The 22,520-nt window shown below is 47.3% G+C and overlaps 3 protein-coding genes across 24 annotated transcripts in view; 1 reads left to right on the top strand and 2 right to left on the bottom strand.

Moving 5' to 3' along the window:
* Window positions 1-8,856, bottom strand: part of LOC142412069 (uncharacterized) — a 69,403-nt gene extending 60,547 nt beyond the window's left edge. For 13 of the 20 annotated variants that reach the window (XR_012776360.1, XR_012776361.1, XM_075506677.1 and 10 more), the window contains exons 1-4: window positions 8,507-8,856; window positions 3,914-3,979; window positions 2,764-3,071; window positions 2,312-2,402 (exon numbers count right to left, since the gene is read on the bottom strand). The gene's annotated coding sequence lies outside the window, so the exon portion shown is untranslated. Of the gene's footprint in view, window positions 1-2,311; window positions 2,403-2,763; window positions 3,072-3,913; window positions 7,382-8,506 lie in introns of those variants that run through there. The other 7 variants (XM_075506688.1, XM_075506690.1, XM_075506693.1 and 4 more) reach the window with 5 other exon arrangements.
* A 145-nt stretch (window positions 8,857-9,001) lies between these two features.
* PFN2 (profilin 2) lies at window positions 9,002-14,977 on the top strand. Of its 2 annotated transcripts, none has more exons than XM_075506704.1 (3): window positions 9,002-9,326; window positions 10,962-11,154; window positions 12,873-13,185. In XM_075506704.1, exons 1-3 carry the CDS (start codon window positions 9,195-9,197, stop codon window positions 12,968-12,970), a joined length of 423 nt encoding a protein of 140 aa, XP_075362819.1. In that variant the 5' UTR covers window positions 9,002-9,194; the 3' UTR covers window positions 12,971-13,185. The 2 variants fall into 2 exon arrangements, with proteins under 2 accessions (XP_075362819.1, XP_075362818.1); XM_075506703.1 differs by lacking the exon at window positions 12,873-13,185 and adding an exon at window positions 13,192-14,977 and having other exon boundaries at window positions 9,008-9,326.
* Window positions 14,978-19,719: 4,742 nt separating this feature from the next.
* RNF13 (ring finger protein 13) overlaps window positions 19,720-22,520 on the bottom strand; it is a 45,089-nt gene continuing 42,288 nt past the window's right edge. For both annotated transcript variants that reach the window (XM_075506674.1, XM_075506675.1), the window contains one exon: window positions 19,720-21,116. In XM_075506674.1, coding sequence (XP_075362789.1) covers window positions 20,752-21,116 — 365 coding nt within the window. In that variant the 3' untranslated portion in view covers window positions 19,720-20,751. The remainder of the gene's footprint in view (window positions 21,117-22,520) is intronic.

Genomic DNA, 22,520 nt, shown 5'->3' with positions numbered 1-22,520 from the left:
AAAGACGGGAACTGCAGCAGAGAGGGCAGAACCGCGCGACTGATCTCTGCTGAACTCAAAGCACTGCTTTGCACGCTGTAAGGTGACCGTGGTTATGCTACAGTTATAAACTTAACTCCTCTTGTGGTATTTATTTTCCTGTTACAGCATATAGTTTCTAAAGTAGCAAAGACAGAAACAAAAATATTTAGTTATTTAAATTAAAAACAACCCTTTTTTTTCTTATTAAGTTTTTTTTTTACTTAGTCTTCAACAATCATTTGACAGGGATGAATATCCTCTCATGCTGCTGAATAACAGAAGCTACCACCAAAGCCAGTGCAGTTACAATGCCTTAAGCGTGGAGAGGGAAGCGCAATCTTATTTTTCCCCACAAACTACTCTTAAAAAGATAATCGTTGGAACTACAGAAAAATACGTAAACAAGAAGGAGAAACAGCCGCGTCCGATAGAAAGGCGCTACCAAGGGATGAAGTGGAAAAGCGCATCATCGGCATGGAGGAGAAGTGCCGTTTCCCCTGCTGCAGCCATTACTTGGCTGATGACCGTCCCCAGGTCCATGCCAACAGGAGGTTTTGAGAAACAAGTACACCTGTGCCTAAATGCTGCCTCCGAGCTGTTCTATTTCAGTACAAGAGTTCAACTTCCTTCCAATCAAAGAGTGCGTGTTCCGATTCACTCAACTAACCCGTACCTAAAAACAGGTTATCGGCGGCTTTGCAAGGCTGACGCCCTTGCTGTTAAATACACGGCGTGACCACCTGCCAGCAGTCTATCGCTATCTTCTCCACAGACTTCTACTAATGGTAACACAAGAAAATGGGTGTCTATTAAAACAAACACACAAAAAAGTCTAGCTGGTGCTAACGTTCCCTTCCTCTCTTTTTCTGCTTTTTTTTGGCAACAGCAACTGCTAAAACTGCCCCTGTTTCTAGCTCTGTGACCACAACCGTGCTGCGTGTCACAACTGCCTTAGGCACGCTGTTCTCACCTAACAACGAGGACAAGGTCTGTATAGCAAAGGAGGGTTATTCTGATTGTTCAGTCAAAGCAGTAGTAGCATGCCAGACTTTTTTTTATAAACGGAAGTAATGTTTTTGCATTTAAGAAAAGTGGTCCTCGTTCTGCATTTTACATTTGAGTTTCAAATAAAACTGAAATAGGAGGGATCCTTTCACTTTTCTAGATAAACGTAATACACCCGAGCTACAAATCTTTAAAAAGCACTTTGCCAATTTGGCATTTATCTTCATCCAGAGTACAGACAAGCTGTAGTAGATGCATCTTTCCTATGGACGTCTTCACATAACTTAAGCATGCACTGGGAAACACGTTGTTAGAAACGCGGACGACCAAAAAGCAGGTGTGAGCCGTTGCGGACACTCCACGTGTGACCCGATGACGTGGCGCAAGCTGCGTTGCTGGATGAGGACGCCAGGAAGACGGACAGGAGAGCACGGCGAGTCACACAGCAGATGACTGGATTCTTCTTCCCCACAGTAACACCACCTCGAGTCCACCCCCAGTTGCTGTAAAGGTTGATAATAAAAACCCAGCACCTGCTTCAAAACAGCATATAATCTGAGATTCAGCCGCTCGCCTCCATCGGCACTTACTATGGAGACGTTAGACCAGCGATGCTGGGGGGCACGATCCATCGACAAGACCGGTACGCAGTCAAAAACATGACCGCGTTTTTCGTGGCTTCATCAAAAACACGCAGCCACCTCCCAGGTCTCTGCGACGCTGAAGGAGACCTGCCTCAGCTCCACAGTCCTCTGCAACGTTTCTTCCCCGGAACGGTCTCGGCATGTTTACTTTTCATAATGAATAGCTGTTTGCTCGAGATAGGGTATTGTTAGTTTCCCTCAGGGAGGTATTTATAAAGAAGAGAAAATGTTCTACATGAAACCACACCATTTTTAGGCTGTTTTCCCCTTTACTCAATTCTACTTCTCCCCGTTCCTCCCATTCTTAGATTCTTAATGTTTCCTTTCTTCCATACCAGAGTGGCTGCTCTACGGTTCAGCAGTATTAGACCTTCAGACCGAGTACACCTTTTCTAAGCATGTAATTCATGTCTTTTAAAACTTTTCTTTGATCTTCTTTTGTGATTATGTAGACAAATTTGAGCAGAATAATTTTCATATACTTTGTTTCTCAAAAATGTGGTATTTATTTGACTAGATGTAATTGAGAGTACAACAGCACTGCAGCTACGGCTGAAATAATTCTCTGGGTGCTGCAACTAAGTAGTACTTCAACGATCAAAAATTCACACAAAAATATTCTAAATACTAAATCTACATACACTGGCTCTTCTTTGGTGAGCTGACAGCAGGCAGGTTGACTGCTACTCACAGCTGGAACCGAGTACTTCATGGCTACAGAGAAATTTGGTACTAAATTAAAAAAAGAATTGCAAAAAAAAGAAAAATGTTTAGCCACTTCTGTTTCATTCAAGAAAAAAAATTTGTAATTTTATAGAGCATTATAAGGTTGGAACTGTATCATTTCTCTGGGAAAATACGGCTTTTTATACTTCAGAATTATTATTAAATGCTTTTGCAGACAATGTTTTGGGTAGAAATCATATATGACAGATAAATTTATGTATCTGTGATCCAAAAATCCTTTGGACTTTTAACAAATAACAAGCATCAACAGCAAAATTATTTGTGATCAGAGGATGAAACATCACCCAGATAGACATACTTACAGAAACTGTCACTGAAAGAAGGCTTAACGAAGGAAATAACGTACCGAACAAAACTTCAGCGCTCCTTGGCTAAACCACGTGGTAGACTGAATAAGCAGCAGAAAGCGGTGCAAAAACAATCACCTAAAGAAACTGCGAGACAGAAAAACACGAAGGCCTGTCAGTTCAACAACCAGAACGTGACCATGCACAGGCGGCCAAAACCTGGCACCGACTACGACACGTACTTGGTGCCAGAAGATGCTGCCGACCTCGTGGTGGTGTTCAGAGGAGAGAGTTCTGGCGTGACTGCAGTGCACCCGCAACGCCATACGACATTAGAAAAAGTCTGGGGTTTTTTCCTTAATGTATGCTAGCACAGTGCAAAAACGCAGAGCAGCTATTAAAAAGGTACAATTATATACCAGTCAACTTCCACAGAAAAAAAACCCAACAGATGAAGCCCGGGAAAAGTTAAATGTTGTTCTTTTTCATCTAACATCATTTCCCAGTGCGGCCAGCGAAGTTTGCACGGAGATCAGAGCTATAGACTTCGTGTAGCACTAAGACTGTTAGCCGCTCTCGTTTAACCACGCTGCACAAATATCCGAAAAACAATGACCGTGCTGAGCACCCGTGCTTGCTCTGCTCCATTTTCCACCTCTCCGCTTTCTCTCCCTCTAACTTTGTGCTTCTCCAACTCCCTTACTGCATTTCTTCGTCTTAGTTTTCACTTTTCAGATTAACTTCTAGACAACCTTTCAGCCACCGCAATAATCAGTTAACAAAGGCACGTAATGAGTCACCACTGAGCTTGGATAGAATAAAATAAATAAAAGAGCTTGGACTGAAGATGCTACCACCTTCCCCCCACTGTGTCAAGCTATCTACAAACTTACTGAATTTCACAGTACATACCCTTGTTTCACAATTGAAAAGTTAACCGATTTGGGTTCTGTTTGCTTTATCGAAACCAAAACAAAATCCTGCAGGATCTAAGTACCCTGAGGAGCCTGACTGCTTGATAAACCTGAATACACAGAAAGCTGGGTCATACAGGCCTAATCGTGCACATCTCACTCATATAGAGACTCTCACCGAAGACACCATTATGAACCGGAGACTACCTGTCCAAGTAAGAATTTACATATAATATACTTTAATTTCTAGGATTAAGGTTTATAAAAATAAACCTTAGCGAGATCAAGAACTTACCTAAAAAATCCAAAAGCTGAGCAAAGTTCCATGATGTCAGACACCTTTTTTAGTGCTTTGGCCAGTCTGTAAATCAGATCCACAAAGAACTGTCATCCCTCAGATTTAAAGCATTTCTGGAAGCCACTGAAATGGAAGCAACCTCATACCCTTATCATCTGACACAGCAATACCCCTAAGCTTGCATGTGATTTTAAAAGTTACATTTTAGGTTATGTTTGAATTTGATGGCTAAATAAAGGATAAGGAAAGGAAATTCTTCTTAACTGCTTACCTAATTAATCCTTAGAAAGACAAAGGTTTTGCTGAGCTCCCTATACTGGTAAAACCATACCAGGCAAACCTCCTCCATGGAGACTTAACTCTCACCTGCACGTGGAGTTAAACCACCTTTCCAAACGACGTAAGATACACCAGAAAAGCATCTTTTTTTCAGAACTTTCTGGATGGTTTCAAGTGCTGCTGTACAGGGCTCTCTGTAGTGCAGCCATAGCTACGCTAGCACTGGCAGGACCTTTTTCATGCACAGGCGTAGCTATGCAATAAAACTTTGTGGTCTTAATCTAATGATTGTTGCATTTTGTATCACCGCATTTTTTAAAGCTAGCTTCAAGTTCTCAGCTCATAAATATGACATTTTTACATTTTATTTCTGGCTAACACTCATCCCAGCCTTTGGTGGCTTCCTCGTTTTTCAGCCAAGTCACTTAAGTAGCTGGGGAGGGACCCTGCAAAGCCCGTTTCCTACTCATCGCCACGAGGCTACGAGACAGACTGCTCCTTGGCTTTTAATCAGCAGAAGTGAATCTGCTAACTCGTAACGCTTCTAAATCGGTTTCACCCTCTGCACTTCCGAAAGCACTTGTGGTAAAGAGAAAGACTGCCACAGGAAAGCCAGTATGGTCTGGAGAGGAAGTCACCAGAGCGGCACCGCAAACGGCCCGGCAATGCTGGAGACGAACGATGCACCGAGCGAGCTTTGGCTCTGTAAAGTTTCATTTGCACAAAGAAGCCGACCTGCATTCTGTTGATGGTCACTTGCCCTTCCCGTCTACGCATAAATGCTGGTTAAAGCCCTCTCCAAATGGGCCCGTTTGGTGAAAAGCAGGAAGAACCTGGGACACGGTAAGAAATCGTACCTTTGGCTGTCCAACCGTTTTGAGCACGGCAGCAGCTCTGGTAGTTACGCCGCCTGACAGAAAACTGCAAGTTCTTTTACTAACAAAATATACGCCCTCCTGCAAGTTTTCAGCCAGTTTCAACTTTTATGTTACTAATATAAAAGCAGTCAAGTTTCTCACAAAGCTATAAATAGTACACTCTGGCTAAGCACAGTCGGTACTTCAAAATTCTTTCAAATGATTATTTTTCTTAGATGTGATCCAACATAAATTTTAGACAAAGTTCTGAACCGAAGCAAAAAGCCTAATGATTGTTACAAGCTGCATAAAAAAACCCAGACTGTGGCTGTAGCGCGCAAATACCTTCCAGAAAGGAGAACTACTGGGCAGAACATAGAAAGAGACTAAAATACAAGAAATCACGATTTAGCAACTATTTATCGTACAGGTATAGCTTGTGTTCAGACAGCACCATTTCATACATCAGTCCAGGTACCGAAGTTTAAAATGACCCACTACGCCTGTCAATTTTAACAACAGTATTTCTGTTTATATATAAATCCTTCATTTAACGAATGTCTCGGATTCCAATTAAGACTCGTAACAAAAAATAAAACTGGAACTCCTCTCTGTTACAGTCTTTAACGTACAGAGCACATCCTCATTTTCTTATCAAACAGTCTCAAAGGTGCTGTTGCAGTCGTGTCTATACAAATAGCATTATAATGACTGTATAACATACAACATGACCAAATGGGGCACCTAATAGTGACAACAGAATTAAAAGATTATGATTTTTAGAAAAAGCACTGGCGACTGCTGAATCCGCAAATTATACAAGCTACCTGGTCGTTTCATAACATTAACTAACGGTAACCCAATTTAGACTTCACTTTCTAAATATATTACTAGAGTTACTTCACAAATAACACGACTAAAAGCCGAGCTACCAAGCAGGTGGCAAATCCTCTACTCTCATCCATCCATTTATGTTCAGGAGACTTCTGTGCAGACTTCTGTGCAGTTATTTCCAATTTAAATCATTAAAAGCAGACACCTGTATCGCTAACAGAATCTGCTCATCAAAACAGCACTCACACTACTGATCACCCGGTTTATGCAGCTATGAAAAAAAGGTGATATTCCCTGGGAAGCAGTGGTAATATTACCAGACCCACTCCGCATTCTTTGACATCCAGGTGAAACGTTGGGTGTATTAAAGAGGTGAAGCACTGAACCCACCACACATTAAACTGGCAAGGCTCTGGAGTCCCGGGGACCGCTACGTAGCGCCTCGCGCGCCGGTCGGCGGCTGCTAACGTAGCAGCGTTTCCCCCCAGGCTCGGCCCAGCCCCTAGCTGGCAGTGACCCTTGGGTCTCTACCTCCCACGAAACAGGGCTGGATATTAGAGGTCGTGAGGGCTCGGAAACGCGTGCTTGGTCCTCAGGCAGAAGGGACGGACGAATGCGTGGAAGGGTGCACGCAAGAAGGTGAGATACCTCCAGGCAAGAGGCGGCGTAGCCTTTGGCTAAAGCCCTGGAAACCCACAGGTTCTTGCGTGAGATGCCTCCACGCTTGTACCGAGCAGCCTGCCGTCCACGCGAAGCCCACCCTTCGTGGATCAAAGGACAGTGACGCTAGCAAACAGGCAGCTCCGAAATTCCCAAGGCCTGCCCCTGGGTTCGGGATGATAAGATGTCTGCCTCTAGACTTAGTAAATCCACTTATTACAGTGAAACAATTTGGAATCCTTATTGCAGCTTGCAAAAACAACAAAAAATCCAAACCCCATATAGACAGAAACCAAACACATTTTGGTTGAACTTTAAAAATACCGAACCCATCGGCCTCCTGTTCATTTAAGATGGATGCATTCCATTCTGTGCAAGTAATAGTGTTAAACTGGGACCTCCTACAGAAGAGCATTAAAAGAGAGAAGTGGCCCTCAGTGGCAACTTCAGGCAGAAGAGAACTTTTTCTCCTTCCCATGGAAGGCATCGGCAGAGAGAGGATGATGAAGGCAATCCAAACTTCCCAAAAAGCTTTAGCTATTTAAAAAGCCGAAAGCAAATGTAAAGCCTGTAACTCGTTGGTAGGTACAATGACACAAGGACGTTTTTGTCACGGCAGGAAAAGGATAACACAAAGTTCTGATGCTGTCCAAATTCAGAGGGGGAAAGGCACTGTGAAAATAAAATAGAGAAAATACTCATGGAATTAAGCTAAAAGATGCAAATAAGCTCTTGTGTTAAGGATCTACTAATCTAAGCAATCTACTAATCTAGCATCTGAACAATAGTCGATCCCGTGACAACTGAACTAGGTTTTGAAAGGACTAAGAACACCCTGAAGGGTGTTCCTGAAGGGTGTCCCTGAATATCCTGTAGGTGTAGAACACCCTGAAGGGTGTCCCTGAATATCCTGTAGGGATATTCATTATAACACCTGGTGGGGGATACAACCTCAGGAAAAGGCAGATTCAATTATTGCACACCGTGCCTCGGCATATACAGGTATAAGATATAACTTCCTGAATTAAAGCTTCAAAGTTAATTACACGGACAGCCACTTCACATCCCACCCGTCTCCATTCCCCAGGGAATCACCACAGACACCAAGGGATGAGCTACAAGTGAAACCCACCCTGCTCAAATGGAAGGTGACCGCCCCACTCCCCAAATTTCAACGTTAAGCAAGACCGAGCCGTTGCCCTAAAACGTGGCAACATGCCTGCAACCTGTGGTAGGACAGCCTTCCGAGCAGTCATCCTGCCCAGGGCCAAATATTAATGCAGCAAAATACTGGTATCGGACCTGGAGCTCTTATAAAGGAACATGGAAACCAAATTATTTCAACAGAAACTTGGTGGAACCGGAAGAATAAAACCTGGAATCACCACCTACAAAACCATGCAGAAAGAGAACATAACAGATGCTGATGGGGGGCCCAGCGGCTCAATACAAGGCCAGCGATTTCATACAGAAATCGTCTTACTACGTTGTCGGGACATTGGCTCAGTTCGCCAAGGCAAGCAGGGTGGCAGAGTATGGCCAACTACCAGCAGCGTCACCACCGGCCTGTTCCTGAAGGAGACTCGCAGCTGCCGAGTTACGCAGGAGACGACATGAAACGCATAGAAATAAAACATAAATGCAACCAGCTGAGCGAACGTTGCCTCCAAGAGAGAGGCTCGGGGGAGCGGAGCCTCCACACAGAGACCTTCGGCCGCGCGGAGACGCGGGCCCAGCGGAGCGGGCCCTCCCGGGCCCTTTCAGGAGCGGCTCTGCTCCCGCAAACGGAATGGAGGAACCTGCTTGATCGACCTCGAACAGCGGGGCTTTACCGGAGCAACGGCCTCGCTTCCAGAAGCGGAGAACAGCGCAGCTTCTTGGACTAAGAGCCGCGTTCCCACTTCCCCACCCACGGACCGACGGCAGAAGGCGGCACAGCGGCACGGCGGCCGGTACTCACCCCCAGCCCCGGCCGCTCTCGGCGCTGCGGGCAGAGCCGGCGGAGGCAGCAGGCGTGGGCGGGCGGCAGCGCTCTGCCAGGCGGCACCGCCGAGGGCCGGCTCGGGGCCGCGCCGGGGCTCGGGGCGGCGGGCGGGGGCAGGCGGCGGCGGCCGCGCCGCAGCGGGGGCGCACGAATCCCGGCTCCGCCGCGCCCCTCGCCCACGCGGGCCCGAGCGGGCGCAGGGAGCGCTCTCCGCTCCCGCCGGGCCGGGCCGGGCCGGGCCTGCCCGCAGCAGCCCCCGGCCCCGCCCGCAGCAGCCCCCGGCCCCGCCGCGCCCGCCCGCCTGCCGAGGCCCGGGCGGGAGCGGGACCCCGCCGCTGCCCGGCTCCCCGCCCGCACCGCGCTCCTCCGCCCGGCGGCAGCCGCGGCGGCCCCGCCGTTCCCCCCCCCCTCGGCCGCGCGGAGCCGGGCGGCGCGGGGGGCGGCGCCGGGCCGCGCCCCTCCTCCCCTCCGCCCCTCGGCGCCGGCAGCGCGGAGGGCTGGGCTGGGCCGCGCCGCTCGCTGCAGCGCTCGGCTCCGCTCCGCCGTCGAGGAGGGAGAGGAGAGAGAGGAGAGGGACGGGACCGCCTCGCCCAGCCCCGCCGCCCGCCGCCCGGCCCGCGCCTCGCCGCCCGCCCCGCTCGCCCCCACCGCCGCCCGCGCGAAGATGGCCGGCTGGCAGAGCTACGTGGACAACCTGATGTGCGATGGCTGCTGCCAGGAGGCCGCCATTGTGGGCTACTGCGACGCCAAGTACGTCTGGGCAGCCACGGCCGGCGGCATCTTCCAGAGCATCACGGTGAGGGCGGCGGCGGGGCAGGCGGGGAGGCAGCGGGGAAGGGCGAGCCCGCCTGCGGCACCGGCCCGGCCCCGCGGGAGCGCGGCGCGGCCCTTAGCGGCGGGGCGAGGCGAGGCGAGGCGGCGGCGCCCGGGGGACGGGGGCACCTTGCGGGGCGGCGGGGGGGGGGGGAGCGGGTGAGGGGGGAGGCGGCGCGGGCCCGGCGGCGGGGGAGCGAGCCCTCGCCGCCGAGGGGGCCGGGCCGGCCGCGCCGCCTTTTTGTCTGCGGCTGCCGGCGGCGCCGCGGCCGCGGGGCCCCTGCCCGGCGGCGGGGGCGGCGGCCGCGGCTGCGGCCCGATGCGGCGGGGCCCGCCCGCGCGGCCGCCGGTGCCGCCGCGCGGGGGCCGCGGGAGCCGGCGGGGCGGCGGGAGAGGCCGCGCGGGGCGCGCGCGGCGGGGCTTGCGTAGGGCCGCCCGCGCCCGGGCCCGGCGCTGCGGCGAGGCTTACGTGCGCGGCGTAGGAGGCGTTCGTGAATGCCCACCTCGCCGCTGGCTCCATGTTTTTCACCGCCAAGATGGCGCACTGCCATTGATTCCTCCCTCCCCTCCCCCGCCCCTGCCCGTCCTTCGCCCCCGCCGCCGCCCTGCTCCCGCCGGCCCCGCTCCCGCCGCCCGCCCGGCGCTGCCAGACCCGCGCCGCCGTTGCATAAGGGCCGTGCGGGGCGGGCGGCGCGCTGCAGCGCGGCCTGCCCCGGCCGGCGCCGCGCCCCGCCCCGGGCGCGGCGGGGCCCGGGCCCGGGCCCGGGGCAGCGCGGGGCCGGGCGGGCCCGCGGCCGCGCAGTGCCGGGCCGTGATTGGGGCGGCCGGGCCCGCCGTGACGCTGCACTTTGAGGCCGCCGCGTCGCGGCCGGGCCCGCGGTCTCCCCCCCACACCCCCCCCCACACACACACCCCCCGGCCCCGCCTCGCCGGGCCGCGCCGCCGCCCGGCCCCCGCCGCCGCGCTCCCCGCCCGGGCCCTTGCGCTCTCCCTCACGCAGGGATGAATGGCGGCGCGGCGCGGCGCGCCCGCCCTCCGCCACACAGCCGAGGCCCCGCCGCCACTGCGGCGCGGGCGGGCGGGCGCGGTGCCGTGCGGCGGGGGCGGCACGGCGCTGCAGAGGGCGGCTCGGCCGCCGCTGCCGGGCCCGGCCCCGAGCGCCGTGGGGGCCGCCGCGGCTGCTCCGCGGGCGCTGAGCCGGTGCCCCTCGGCGCGGGCAGGTGCGGCCGGGTGGCGCCGGGGCCGGGGGCCGGCGGGTGGCCGGTCCTGCGGGGGCTAGCGCCCGGCCCGGCCCGGCGCGGTCGGCCGCCGGGGCACGCGTGTGCCCCGCTCGCTGGTCCGGTCGTGCCGTGCCTCCTTGCGCGAGAACTTGGATCCGAGGAGCGCCGCAGACTGGGGCTGCGAAGCGTTCCAGGGCAGCGGTGCCGCTGCCGACGGCGGCAGTAAACCCGCGCGATACGGCCTGTGACTAACAAAGCCCTCGGTTCTGGAGCGCTTCGTGGTGGGAGCAAGGGGAAATTTCCTGTCTCATCCTCCCGGCAGGAGACAGGGCGCTTTCTAAATAGAAATTAAACGATAAAATACCACCGTGCTAACTCTGGACTTTTTTCTTTGACAGCCAGTAGAAATAGATATGATTGTAGGAAAAGACCGAGAGGGTTTCTTCACCAATGGTCTGACCCTTGGTGCAAAGAAGTGCTCTGTGATCAGAGATAGCCTGTATGTTGATGGCGACTGCACAATGGACATCAGGACAAAGAGTCAAGGTGGTGAGCCGACATACAATGTTGCTGTAGGCAGAGCTGGCCGAGGTAAGCGTGATTTTCTTCACTTTCAGATCACTGAATTAAGAACGTGACCCTCAGCATAGACTCCAGCTGTTAAGAAAACCAGACTCCTGTGTTTAATGGTTCATTTCAGGAAGTGGCGTAAGGGGGGTGGGTGGCAGTGGGCTGGCCGACAAACTAGCTTTCTGCCTAGGAGGCACACTTGTCCCTGTTCCCCCCGTGACCGCAGCCGGGCGCTGGGCTGCGCAATGGTTAAACAGCTCTCTGACAAGCAGGAAAGAGCAGGCTGTAGCTTGAAGTAAGCTTGCCAAGTATACGATGGCTTGGTATCTAAAGCTTTCGGTAGGGATCTGTTAACGATTGGTAGCGAAACGAGATTTTTTTTGTTTTAAACTTCTCAACGGAAAGTTTATTCTGCAGAGATGTGGATGCCTTGTATGAGCTACTCCTGCTTGCCTTTTAACAAGTTCTACACTAACTCTTCTCGCGCTTCCTGTTGAGCTCTCTGAAGTCTATCTGCAGGCAAAAAAGCCCATCCAGTTCAGTATCACTGAGAAATTTGCTTTATCCTAGCGTGCCTGCTCTCGTGCTCCTCATTTAACTTCTAGTAAAACATATTACGGAGAAGGCACTAGGTTTGGATGTAGAAAATGTGCCTCAAAATACTGGCTACGAGTGGCATGCCTTGTGTTCAAAGTATCTGGCCTAGCGTTTTTTGGCTGGCTAGAACAAATGGGTGAGCAACGGACTTCTGCTTACAAGTATAAAACCAAAACTAGAGCAAAATTTGCCTATAGGCTAAAGCTGGGTGGCAGTGGTACGGGCAGAATGAATGCAGCACTGAAGTGAAACAAGCAGAGTTCTGACTGCTGCAGACGGTGAAATGCCAACGAGAACCGCCTGTCTTAAGCTTTTTGTGAGCAAATTGCTATGTAGATGTACAGTCACCTGTAGGTAGGCTGACTGCAGCATTTCCAATTGCAGTGTTCCTAGCTTGGGAAACAATTACTGTGCTGGCGGAAGCACAGCGCTTATTGTGTCCGTGTACCTGCTGGTGACATCTGCTGGCAGCTCGCAAGTGGCGTCTGCTGGTTGAGGAGCCTCAGGATGTTCTTGTGCGCGAGACAATTGGGACACTTCACCAAAATTGCGGGATTAGAGAGAGGGTCGGCGTGAAAATCTTCCCCGCGTCTTGTCTTCTGCAAGAAGCATGTTTTATAGTTGTAGTGTTGCATGAAAAGTCTTGGCCCAAGTCTGACCCCGTGGGTTTTTCTGCTAGCTTCCAGGCAGTTACTCTGGTTCTTAGGCCAGTAGTGACCACTGCAGATAAGAATATAAGAATATTCCCTCTTCTGCTCTCCGAGTCACAGTTGTTCTACGTATACTACTACTTTTGTCCCTGACAACACTTCTTTTTTTCCCCCGTTTTTTTAAGACACGGCCAGGTGATGATGAATGGTGCTGATGGTGGAGAGGCACTGTGCTGCTTTTTTGAGATAGTTGGTGGCATTTTTCTTAGCAGTGAACTCTTGGGACTCGCATAGTTACGCAATATCCCTGAGGATAGCTCATGCCTTCTCCCAGCCCTGTCTACATCTGTGTTTTTACGAAACTCCTGTTAAACTAGCTTAATACCCAAACACTAAATCTTGAATTTGAGTGTGTTTATTGCACTGCCTAGAACTTGCATTATTTCCTTGTCTAACACACTCTTTTTAAAACTTTTTTCTTTTCTCTTTCAGTCTTGGTCTTTGTAATGGGCAAAGAAGGGGTCCATGGAGGCGGATTGAATAAGAAGGCATACTCAATGGCAAAATACTTGAGAGACTCTGGGTTCTAGTTGCTAGGCAGACTGTTAAGTATTAGGGGAAGATTGCTATTAAACTTTCCTGGCGGTGAGCTTTAAACCTTACATTCTGGAAACTTTATTAGCAATGCAGGGTGATGGGGTATGAACCTGTGTCTCCTTTGTATCCCTTTGTTGGTGGGGAAAGGTGTTTGGTTTTTTTTTTTTTTTCTTTAATTCTGTTCATTTCTGTTTTGTTTCCTTGTGTACTCCAGCATTGGTTATAGTCATGGGAAAGGAAGGTGTCCATGGAGGGACACTCAACAAGAAAGCATATGAACTGGCTTTATACCTGAGGAGGTCTGACGTCTAAGCAGCCTCTCCCCATCCACCTAGCAACTGTCTTCACCACCACCCAGTTGTGTTCAGTGCTACCAGACTGTAGATGGTAGTTTGTGTTTTTTATTTACCCATTTCCTAATGTCATAATTCCAGTTACCCTTTGTTCATTTATATGTTAACCACTGTATGTAACCAAGTCCCGTATCTGGCACCATTACTGCACCACACAGACGATATGCATGATACCTTGAAAAACTCGGGAGGGGAATATGCCAAGTGTAGGCTCTGCTTTGTCTTAGCAATTAGCGTGACATTGACGACTAAAACAACTGAAATACTAAACAAGGTGCCGATTGTACAATCTAATTTGATCAATGCCTCTTCAGCACTTTGAGCAATTACACAGCTCACTAGTCTTCCTTTCATAGAGCATGGTTGGGAGGAAAAAAGTGCATGCATATCTTTACTTCGGTCCCTCTTTTTTTTTTTTTTTTTTTTTTTAAACCCACATTTGTTTGCTTACACCCATTTTTATAGTGCCTGGTTTGTTTAACCAATTTGCCACTCAAAAGCTATTAATGTTACATCAGTTTTGTCGTTGCACTTCACTGTAGGCTCGAGTCTCTTACTTTTTCTTCATGACGTCTGAAGCTTGTACTGCTTAACAAGTGCAATCACAAAACGATGAAAGGGTACAGATGCACTTCCTCCCGTGACCTTAAAACCACCATCCTGAACGAATCCCCAGAGACATTCCATCGTTGCAATAGCTCAGGCACTTTTTTTTTTTTTTTTTTTTTTTTTTTTTGCCAGCTCCTGTTCTGTAGTTGACTTGTAAAAGGATGCCATTATGGACATTAGATATCCCAACATAACCATCTGGAGTGTGTCTGGTTTCAGTTTTTCATAGGACCAATTTTAATTTGCAGCTTGGGGGTCGTGGGGTTTGGTTTTTTGTTGTTTTTGGTTTTTAATATGAAACTGCAATGTCATTGTGGAAAACTGCCACCTTCAGCTACACTGGGAGCTTGACTGACTCCAGCCTTTCTGCCAGATCACTTACTGGCAAAGAGTTTTGCTGCTCTGAAGCCGCTGTTTGGATGAAGGTTGGTAGTTTGAAAGCTAAGCTGTCAAAATGATGCCATTTCAAATTTAAAATCTTCATTTAAAATCAGATTTAAAATCGTCACACCCTTGCTGCAGAAATTACGGAGTGAACTGCCTTGTGCACTAGTCATCTGAAATGTCTGTAACCAAACTCTCAGTTCAGGCACGGTACTAACTTGTATGTCCATTTAAAGAGAACTGCAGAACTCTGTATACAAAAGAATAAATGGGAGATGGTATTGGTTGGAATAACTGACTTGGCTGTCTTGTGATGAATTTTTTAATATGTACTCTGTGCCATACTATTGTTTAAAAAAAAAAAAATGAACTGTTGCTATTGTGAGATGGATTTTAACTGACTACGAGGGTTTCTTTCGACTGGCACTACTTTAGGGACATTCTAGTATTTGCTTCTATTGTTGGGCCTTGTGGATAATGTACAGATTTAAACAAATTCTTGTTGCTGATTTGTCCATTTCTTTCCCTGCACTTTGTTACATCTGGGATACAGTCTAACTCATCTGATTTAATATGCATTTCAAAAAATGCCATAACTATTAAAAACACCTTGTTTACAGACAGATGAAATAAATTTATTCCAACCAAACAAAATCAGACTGTTGGTAATTTTTTCCCCCCACAGGAATCCTCCGAGGCCCTTCTTCCTTGCATGGCCGACTACACTGATACTGGATACAAGCGCAGTTGTACGTTTTGTAAGACAGCAGTAGTATGGTAACGTAACTAGTCAAAGGCCAGGCAGCCTTCGGGGTAGCTCTCCTTAAATTAGGAGGTGATTTCTTGTCACTTAATTCTGCATTTATGCGACCGCTTGGCGCGGGGGTTCCCCTGCCGTGGGAATACCTGCTGTGCGATCCCCGAAACAGAAGCTAGAGGAGACCTTTGCCACGTGATCTATTCATTAGGGTAAGAATTGCTCTCCTCGAAGAGGAGATTGAAGGTCTCTGTTGCCCCAAAAGAATTCTACCTGGCTTTTGGTACTTCAGCTACCCAAGTACTCTGAAACCAGCGGCCCTGTGAACAAGGCGCTGGTGAGATGCGGTAGTGAGCAATGGGAGCCTGGGGGATGGGGAAAGAAGGAAAAGCCCCGACCAGAGGAGCTGAAGCTCCAGCTAAGACTGTCCTCCGTGTCCGACAGTGCCAGTCCTGTGCTGCTGGGGCATTACCGTTAAAATGCCTTTGTTCTCCCCTCTCTTCCCTACACCTTAGTCCTCGGTGTGTTACGCCCACTCCTCTGCGCGTCACTAGATTGCAGTCTAACTAAAACCTTTATCTACAAAGAGTTTATTTTCTCCGGCTACTTGGGTTGCTTAGTGGCTGAACTGTATCTTCCAGCTTAGCGCTAGTTAGACCAGACTAGAACAAGTCCCGAGCCCTAACCCAGTTTACATTTAGCAGTAACTAGTATAGAGGGTGCAAACCTCACTTCCCCCATAAAATTATGTTAGCGCATGAATCCGTGTTTTGCTCTGTATCTAAACTTTGGCTAAACCCAATTTAAACTGCACTCACCTTCTGACTGCAGGAGGGTTTTGTCTGGTTGGAGGGGGGGTGCGCGTGTCTGTCCCCAAAGCTTTTCTGTAGTAAGGCCACAGCTGGAATTCACTGTAATGGCACCTCAGAGGCAGGAATAGCCATTAGCAGTGCGCACCAAGCAATTTTCATCCCATTCCTTATTTATTTTAACATTGTTCCTTTCTGATCGATTCCCCTGGGTGTCTGCAGGGGCTGTCTGCATGTCACCTCTATACTTTTTCTTGGTAAGAATTAGGTGTTGCTCAAATTACTTTTTCAAATGCATTTGTTGTTGCATTTCCACAGCAGAATGGCGTCTAGGGTCTACCTAAAATACCCTTCTGGAATAACCTGGAGTCTCAACAAATTTTACATTTAACTCCCCTTTCCAGATTGATAGCCCATTGCAATACAAAGGGTTATTTTCCTATGCTAAAGGTTTGAGCACTACATCGTGACCTAGGTCAGAAATTTGCATTAATACTTTTTTCCTTGCAAATAGTTACAGAGAGAGAGTGAAACGCTTCATCTCAGATGTTACAAAGTTCCATGTGAGTAACTGATTTTACCTGCTGAATTCAAGTCCTACACAGTGCTGTGCACCTACTGTCCTCTTGCCAAGGGCAGGATTGCACCGCTTCAGGTTTCGCCTGCCAGCCCGCGTTACACCATCCGGTGCTGTTCCAACCACTTCGGCAGTCACAGAATGTATTAGGCTGCATCCCCCTCACCATTTACCACGCAGGATTTAGTAAAAGGATTCATACACGGTAGCAGTGAAGATGCCTGACCTGTACAGTTCTCGTGGGTTTTGTGCTCATGGCTTGTTCCTTTTTTACCCTCTTGCTAGTCCATGAAAAACACCGTGGTTTTCAGGAATTTCACTTGCGTATAGCTGTCTTCAATACCTGCTGGCTCTTCGGTTTCCAGAAGAGCTCCCAAACTCATTCACTGTGGTTCGCAGTGCCTGCCATTTTATAGAGCAGCTCTCCGATTGCTCATCTGCTTTAGCAGTCTTGCATCTTTCCTTACGTCAGCAGTTCCCAACTGTAAGGAAGCCAAGCACACCCCCCCCACCCCCCCCTTTTTTTTTTCTTTTGTAGCATATGTTCTCATTCAAGGCTTGGGTGAAGGAACAGAACTGACATTAGAACAGAACGTACATTAGGGTTTAAAAAACTAGATGAGGACAAAGGAGTAGGAAAGATGTGCAAACGAAGAGCAATACAGGGAAGAGGCAGAATTCCTTCAAAGGGTGGGTTTTTTTAAGGGTAGCTCTCAAGCTGTTCTCTCTCTTCAGGCTCAGGAAGGTAATTCACTACGGGCTGAACTGCTTCCCTTCCTGAAGGTTTCCTTCTGTCCCCGGTTACTTACGCCTCTCAGCTCCCACGCGCGCGCTGGAAGATGATGAGGGCTGCATTGATGTGCAGAGTACCAGGGCTTTACATGGTTTTTAATGCTGACTTCCAGGCCATTCTATCAGTCCCTTACTTTCTATGAAATACATTTACAGAGTTAATTGTCAGTGTCCTTACTTTCTACACCATAATAATTCACAGACAGATTTTAATTATAGCAGCCCTTATTACTTAGCCTTTCAGAGGGTCTTACTTTTATAACGAACGTGTTATTTAGAACTCTGTTAGAATTCAGTAGAAACATCTAACTATTCTGAACCGCTGATGGCATTGCATTTTTAGACACTACCCAATTTTTAATATTCATTGTATTATATTGCATGTAGGTACCCGTTAGTACTGCTTGTTCAAACCCTGGCCCTGGAACTCTCCCAACATTGTGCACTGGCGGGGGGGTGAGGAGAGTTGTTTGTTTTGCTATTGAAATCTTCTCCATTCCTTGATTACTGACCTGTCAAGAAAAACACTTGTCAGACTCATCACTTTCTTCCAGTTGCTTTTTACCAGATTCTTCCCACCCCCCAGCACATGAAAGCTTACCTTCCCCTTTGAGGGCAAGTGTTAATTCCTGTCCTCTTTTGGCTCCTTTTCCAAGCAGTTTGTTCTCATGATGCAACGAGAGGTTTGGTGCAAGCTTGTTTTGCAAGGAGCTATTGATACTGGTCATAGAAGTAATATTTCACGGTAACTGCCAGTGATACCTCTGCTGTTTTGTGCAGAGAGATGATATGCTTCAGAGGTCCCATGAAATACTTTTAACTTCAGACACTAGTTACAACTACTTATTAGGAGAAATTTTTTTTCAACTAGGCAATCGAGTAGGACGCTCTGTAAAGCACCAACACCCTGTTCTCAAAGACAGCTAGAGCCTGAAGTTAGATCAACAGACTTGACATCAGCAAAAACCCTGGGAGTCAGCCGCTCACGGCAGATGGTGAGGAAACGGTGCTACTTCACATGGATGATGTAGTCGGCCATAGCCCAAAGAAAAAGGTGTATTTTTCCTTTCCTTTGGGTTTGGGTAGGCCATAGCTTTCGAGACAGAAGATTTGTCCAGCAAGTTTGAATGAAATATGCAAGTTCTACTTAGAAATGCTAAGAGATACTTAACCTTCCCAAGTATTTCTACTAATAAAGTGCTAGTCCTTTAATTTTCATTCTCACTGGCAATGGCAACTGACAAGTAAACGGTATCTGTGGCACAAGGGAGCTATGGCAGGGGCAGTAGCACTGCAGTGTTTACTGCCAAGGCCTGCTGAAATCAAATTTACATTAATACCTTTAGAAAATCTAGAACATGGAAGTTTTTTAAAAAACCATACGGTGTATTTGGGATGGAAATAGAATATCCTTTGCTGCACACATTTTCTCTGTACAGCATGGAGAAGAGCAGGTGAGAAACTGATAAAGAGAGTGGAATTTTACTTTTTATCATTGCAGCAAATACTACAACCGGAATTACATATAGCATATGTTATAAAGTTTACTTCAGTTTGTGGTTCTGCATCTCTTTGGGTTTTAGGGTGCCTGAAATACAATTATGAAGAAACACACGCACTCATAACATATGAACAGCAGGAACCTATTTTAAGAAACATCTTTCAGCTTAGTAATGTTTTCAGAAACCAGTTTTCACATTTGGACTTAACTAGGCATATGCAAGCTGAAGTAGAATTTTACACGGTGAAAACGTAATACTACATTGTTTGTCGTGAACCCCATGGATTGCTGGTGGCAGTGGTGTGAAGATGAATCATTCTTTCATTATTATCCTTTTACCATGCCTCATTCTGCAAAGTAAACTCTCTCTGCTCTTAGCCAGTCCCAGAGAATTGATTTCCAGCGCCAGGCCGAAGCAAGGAGGGTGTCGCTGCGCTGGCCGTTAGGTCAGAAATGGCAAATGGAAAGACCTCACCCGTAACGGCCCCAGCCCAGGACTGGGTGCTTCTGACTGCCAGAACACAGGCGCACAGACTGCAGCTCTAAGGGCGCGGGCAGGAAACTCTAACAGGCACCGGCCTTCCTTCCCTCTCCCCCACACAAATCACACGTACGGACCCAGACTGAGCCAAACCTCTCCTAAACGACAAGTGAACAAAAATCGAGGTTTTCTCTGTAACTCGGTCCTCCTGCAGGTAGTACTGCTCGGTACAGCACTTTGTACTGAGAGACACAGCACACCGTAGGTTAATGTTTACTACGGGATCTTGACAGTTGCATGTTCTGGCTCTTTAAAAATAGTTTAACCCTAGGAATAAATGTAGAAGAGTACACAATGAATGCAAGTAATGCAAAAGTTCAATAAACTCCTTCTGATACTTAAAGTGGAAAACGTTTATTAACATTCTTTCAAGCTTTCCTTATTCAAGGCCATATAAAAAAACTCTGCATTTTGATTACACATATGTTTTTACTTTCTACATAGTTACAGAGGTATTATATAGCATTTACTTTTTGTCATGATACACTGGTAAGTACTGAGTTCTGTTGAACAGTTATAAGCACTTGTTTTCAAATCAGGTATTTGAAAAGAACAAATTTTCTATATACATAGTTTAGCAGACTAATGCAGCATAAAATGCTCTTTAGTAAGAGGTATACGAGTTGAGGATCAATAGAATACTTACCTAAAATTATTTCTCTATGTGGAACAAACCCTCTGTTTTGGTCACCCCCCTCCTCCCCCCAACTCCCACATCAGCACTGGAAGCCAGACTACATCGTAGTAGCAAGTAGGGATAATGAATGTCTTTACGGTGGATCTTACCGTGTCAACTGCTCAAAACTGAACATATATTCTAAGTTTCCTTATCCTAGGAATTGCTCAATGGAACTGCTTAAACTCAGCTACTGTGGCAAACTCCAAAGGATTATTTGGAATCCCTGCTTTGAGATAAAAGTGGAATTTCTTCTGCTTTGTTTTGATACACCAGCATATAGCATATTGATCTCTTCTACATTTTTCTTTCAGTAGTGGTGACAGTTTTTAGGAAAACTCTATACAAACATGCACATACATTTTTTGTTGGGCTCAAGGGGTAACACATACCATACATGTAATAAATATTGCTATCAGTATGACCCGGTTGTAGCTACAAAATGGAAAAAAATTACTTCCAGATAAATCCCATTTCAACAAGATACATTTAGAGTCTGTGTGATATTTCTATTGATATAAACTATTAACATTATTCATTAGCATTGTGAAGTCCAGTTAAACTGCTCATTTTGAGAAGACAGAACGTGTGACTGAATACCTGAATCAAAAATAAATCTACCTGTAGAGATTTAACCATAGTACTACTACATGAACTGCTGCTCCTACTGAAGAAACCAAATGGACTACAGATTAAAATATATTCCCTACGTAAAGGTTTGTAAAGTATAGCCTTAAGGACTCTTTTGTTCATACACTATCCATCATTAGTAGTCTCAAACAGTATTTGCCACTCTGTACTCCCTTTCATCATTGGGCTGTAGTTGAACCACTACACTTTGTTCGTTTACTCCATTTTCTGCATCACTGCTATCAATATTGTCATTGTCATCCTCCTCATATTCTGAGGACTCGGTCATGTTCTGATGGGAGTGAGATTCTGACAAAGCCCCGAATGACTGAGTACTAACTGAGGCTAAGGGTCTAAGCAAAGGAGTATTTTCAGATACTTCATTCTCTTCTTGACTACTGTCTGTTTCAGAGTCAGAGTCCCCCTGAGAAGGGACCACTTTCTGCTTACATACAGGACATGTTTTTTTTGTTTTTGTCAGCCACGGGTCCACACACTTGCAGTGATATGCTGTTAGAAAACAAAATACAAGTGCATCATTATCTAAGTGAAAAGGACAAGGAAACCTGCTAAATTGTATTTATGTTTAGTAACACAGGAGAATTTTAGAACTTAACGCATACAGACAACTTTAGTCACAAGTCTGTTGGCATGTAGACTGTCTATCCTTATGTACAAAGCACCTAATCGATTAGGATCTCGGCATATAGATATATGCAATAACTACCCATTTCCTCTACTGAATGGATCTGAGAGCAGTCCTGCAATGGGCCACGTATGGCAAAATAAACTTCAAAAGCTTCTGGAGGATTTATACCCACCTTGCAGCAGACATGCCCACCGTCATTATCCTCATAATGCCTCTAACCTCCACCAAGATGTATCGAAGCACCTTGTTATTAAATAAAATTACCGCGTGATTTTGCAGATTTTAAATTAGGTATTTTAAATTAGGTCTACAGTTAGCACTGCAACTATACTGGCCTTGTTTAAAAAAATGTGTTTGAAAGTGCCTTCCTTACAGTATTAAAAACTTAGTTCTGCTTATTAACAGACTGCTATCTGGCAAAGAGCTAAGTATTTACAAGGGCAAGCATGTTGTGTTTAGTACCTGTTCAAGCACATTAGTAGTGTGTTCTCCATGAGAACTGATGGTGGTGTTAGTTGGGGGGGGTGGGGGGGTGTTTGTTTGGGTTTTTTGGTTGGTTGGTTGGTTGGTTGTTTTATTTGTCAGCAATCTTTGATATTGGTGATCAGGTTTAGTTAACTTTGCAGTCCCTAGCTGGGACAGATGCTATGGATCTGTTCTTTCTCTTCTGAGAGCTCTTTGTCAGCCTGTTTTGAAATTGTTTTTTATGACTGAGGATCTACAAAGCTCAGTCTGTCATCTGCTGCGTTCACTGGGGATGTAAGGCTGTAACAGCAGTTGCCTCTTTTTAAAAATCTCTTAGTGATGTGGTATTTGCTGTTGCAGTGCCTGGGCAGAGCAGGAATTTAATGAGAAAAAGCTGGGTAAAACTGCACCCAGCCAAAATGGCTGTAATATAGTTAACAGACTGGGAGGTAGAGAGAGGGTCTCAAGCTAGGAAGGATGAATCCTATCTTTTCTGATAGTTTTTACACAGCTTTTATATATTAAAAAAGTTTAAGTTTAGAGACACTCTTGGGCCCAGGCCTCTTCCAGATTTCTAGATATAAGCTCTTAAAATGTTTCTTGTACTTGCATGCAGTTAACAGAAGTCTTGTCTTGTGGATAGATGCGTATGTGACTACTAGATACACCTTTTGCAGGGGGCTGTATTTGAGAAAGACTGTTCAGACCGTGCACAACTTGTCACAGTAAAAATAATCCATTAATTTTTGCACTGACAACACTGACTTCCAAGTGCAGTCAAGGCAGTGGTCTATATGGCT

This window comes from Mycteria americana, chromosome 7 (genome assembly GCF_035582795.1).
Source record: "Mycteria americana isolate JAX WOST 10 ecotype Jacksonville Zoo and Gardens chromosome 7, USCA_MyAme_1.0, whole genome shotgun sequence".
In the NCBI taxonomy this organism is placed as follows: domain Eukaryota; kingdom Metazoa; phylum Chordata; class Aves; order Ciconiiformes; family Ciconiidae; genus Mycteria; species Mycteria americana.
The sequence above is the reverse complement of the archived record's forward strand: the minus strand, read 5'-3'. Positions and strand labels throughout refer to the sequence as shown.